The sequence below is a fragment of the Austrofundulus limnaeus genome, unplaced genomic scaffold, assembly GCF_001266775.1.
Source record: "Austrofundulus limnaeus strain Quisiro unplaced genomic scaffold, Austrofundulus_limnaeus-1.0 Scaffold2677, whole genome shotgun sequence".
NCBI lineage: Eukaryota > Metazoa > Chordata > Actinopteri > Cyprinodontiformes > Rivulidae > Austrofundulus > Austrofundulus limnaeus.
Window position 1 is genome coordinate 4283 of NW_013955079.1, and position 3122 is coordinate 7404.

At 43.1% G+C, this 3122-nt stretch overlaps 1 protein-coding gene across 1 annotated transcript in view; it reads left to right on the forward strand.

Moving 5' to 3' along the window:
• Positions 1-3122, forward strand: part of LOC106511322 (mediator of RNA polymerase II transcription subunit 27) — a gene marked incomplete at its 3' end in the record, with an annotated part of 17609 nt that overhangs the window by 2968 nt on the left and 11519 nt on the right. Inside the window, 1 exon segment of the mRNA XM_014000075.1 lies at positions 2182-2326. Within this exon segment, the coding sequence (XP_013855529.1) occupies positions 2182-2326 (145 nt within the window).

The window sequence follows — 3122 nt, forward strand, 5'->3', positions numbered from 1 at the left end:
CCTTTCAGGACAGCCAAGGACACTTACAGCATTAAAGCATCGTAGAAGAATGTGTGAAATCACAGATTAGAGACAAGCAGACATGAGTCACAGAGCGTGGATTACAGATGAAGATAAGATGGACATGATGATCTAAAGAGATGTTTTCAGAGCAGACTTGAACACAGGAAGAGAGGAGGTGTTTCTTAGGTCAGGTGGTGCAGAGTTCCAGAGGAGAGGAGCTGAACAGGTGAAGGTCCTGCTCCCCATGGTGGAGAGGTGGGCAGAGGGTACCTGGAGGTTTAGGTAAGAAGAGGATCTGAGAGAGCGGGAGGGGATGGAGATGTGTACGAGGTCGGACATGTAAGGAGGGCCAACATGGTGGATAGCTTTAAACACAAGAAGACTTTTGAAGATGATGTGTGATTTGACTGGGAACCAGTGGAGCTGCTGCAGGACTGGGGTGAACTGGGGTGATGTGGTTATGGGAGCAGGTTTGGGTGATGACATGTGCAGCTGAGTTCTGGACCGTCTGAAGCTTATGGAGGGATTTGTTGGGGAGGCCAAAGAGAAGAGAGTTACAGTAATCGATCTGTGAGGTCACAAGAAGGATGGCTGTGGTGCAGGGAGTGAGAGAAGGACGGAGAYGGTTGATATTTCTGAGGTGGAAGTAGGCAGACTGAGTAACATTACTGATGTGAGCAGTGAAGGAGAGAGTGGTGTCGAGGATGACACCAAGACTCTTGACCTGAGGGGAGGGGCTTAGCAGACAGTTGTTGATAGGGATGAGGAGATTATTAGATTCTGAGATGTTATTTTTARTGCCGACAAGAATGATTTCTGTTTTATCACTATTCAGCTGAAGGAGATTGTCTGAAAACCAGTGACTGAGTTCATTGAGACAGTCAGAGAGGATGGAGGGAGGCTGTGTGGAGTTTGGCTTGGTTGACAGGTAGAGCTGTGTGTCATCGGCATAACAATGGAAACTGACACCAAACTTGCGGAAAATGTCATCAAGAGGAAAATGAAGATGAAGCAAATGAGGAACACGACAAATAACTAACATTATCAGTTTTCAATGAAAAATCCATTTTGAATCCAATCGTGGCCCAAAAATCAGAATCAAACCGAATCATGAGAAAGTAAAAGATTCTCACCTCTAACCAGGTTGTCGATTTCTGCCCAGGTTCGAGATCTGCATCTTAATGAGGTTTTACCTGGTTAAATAAAGGAAAGAACAAAATAATAGTTAATTTCTGAAGATCAGGTTCATTTTCAGCAATAAGCCCAATATCATCTGCATACAATAATATACAGACTTTTATATCACCTACTGTCACTCCCACACCTGCCTCTTTAGCTACCGTTACCAAATCATTAATACAATGTGAAGAGTAGAGACAGGACATCTCCTTGTTTAACACCATGTGGTGTTAAAAACCAGCTGTTCTGTAATCATTTACCTGAACACAAGATTCAGTTTTTAAAGAATTATAGAATTTACCATCGTCCTGCTTTTAATAACTGTAAACAGAATTATTTGATTTGAAAATCTACAAAACAGTAACTTTGCTTYTTGCTTCCTAGCATTAAATATTGTGGTTTAAAGAGAAAATAAGATCTATACAGGCTCTTTTCTGTCTAAAACAATTTTGATCCTCTGCTAAAAAATTGCGAGATTATTATTACAAATATGGCTCTCTGCTGATAAGCAGAAGAACAGAGGAAATACAGTAAAGCTGATGTCATTGGGTCAGTTGGAAAACTTATAGTTTGACCTAAATAAGAACAGATTAATAAACATCTTTTATTTCCATCAAACGTGTGAAAATGATTTATAAACTTGATTTTGCCAGTAGTAAGGCCCAAAGAAACTTCTGACTCTTTAGTGTGATGGAGGTATTCTGCATGTTTYAATGTGAACACAACCCTGTTAGAAACATTCACAAAATCTTTATCCTCAGTTCAGTTCATTGTTTGTCTGATTTGGCTTAAACCGGGCTGTAACCCTAAACACATTACCTGCTTTTCWGAAGCTGAGTGGTGGTGAGGTTTCTAGGTTGACTTTGGTTTTGTACAATGATCCAATCAGAGTGATCTGCACAGATCAACTAAACTTATGAGACAAATGAAAGAAATTACAAATGTATACACACATCCTGACAGGTAACTGTCTGTCTCCACCCACCTGTCTCCACTTAGTGAACTGGAGCGTCTCAGCAGTCTAGTGGGCCGTCCTTCAGAGTCCCATCCTCTCCATAACAGCGGGCTGCTGAGTCTGGACCCAGTTCAGGATAAAACTCCTCTGTACTCGCAGCTGCTGCAGGCCTACAAGTGGTCCAACAAGGTGACACCTAGCCTCACACAGTCCACCTGAAACTGTTACCATAACAACACATCATCTCACAGTGCACCTGTCACCATGACAACACGTTCTAACACTGTCCACCTGATGCTGTTCCATCATCAGGACCTCTTTCAGTCATACCTGAGCTGATGGCTGTTTGTTTTTCTTATTTATGTCTTATTTCAGGGGTGCCCAACCAGTCCATCATTGACTGGTTACCAGTTGATGGTTGACTGGTTACCAGTCCATCATTGACTGGTTACCAGTTGATGGTTGACTGGTTACCAGTTGATGGTTGACTGGTTACCAGTCCATCAGTGACTGGTTACCAGTTGATGGTTGACTGGTTACCAGTCCGTCATTGACTGGTTACCAGTTGATGGTTGACTGGTTACCAGTCCATCAGTGACTGGTTACCAGTTGATGGTTGACTGGTTACCAGTCCGTCATTGACTGGTTACCAGTTGATGGTTGACTGGTTACCAGTCCATCAGTGACTGGTTACCAGTTGATGGTTGACTGGTTACCAGTCCGTCATTGACTGGTTACCAGTTGATGGTTGACTGGTTACCAGTCCATCAGTGACTGGTTACCAGTTGATGGTTGACTGGTTACCAGTCCGTCATTGACTGGTTACCAGTTGATGGTTGACTGGTTACCAGTCCATCAGTGACTGGTTACCAGTTGATGGTTGACTGGTTACCAGTCCGTCATTGACTGGTTACCAGTTGATGGTTGACTGGTTACCAGTCCATCAGTGACTGGTTACCAGTTGATGGTTGACTGGTTACCAGTC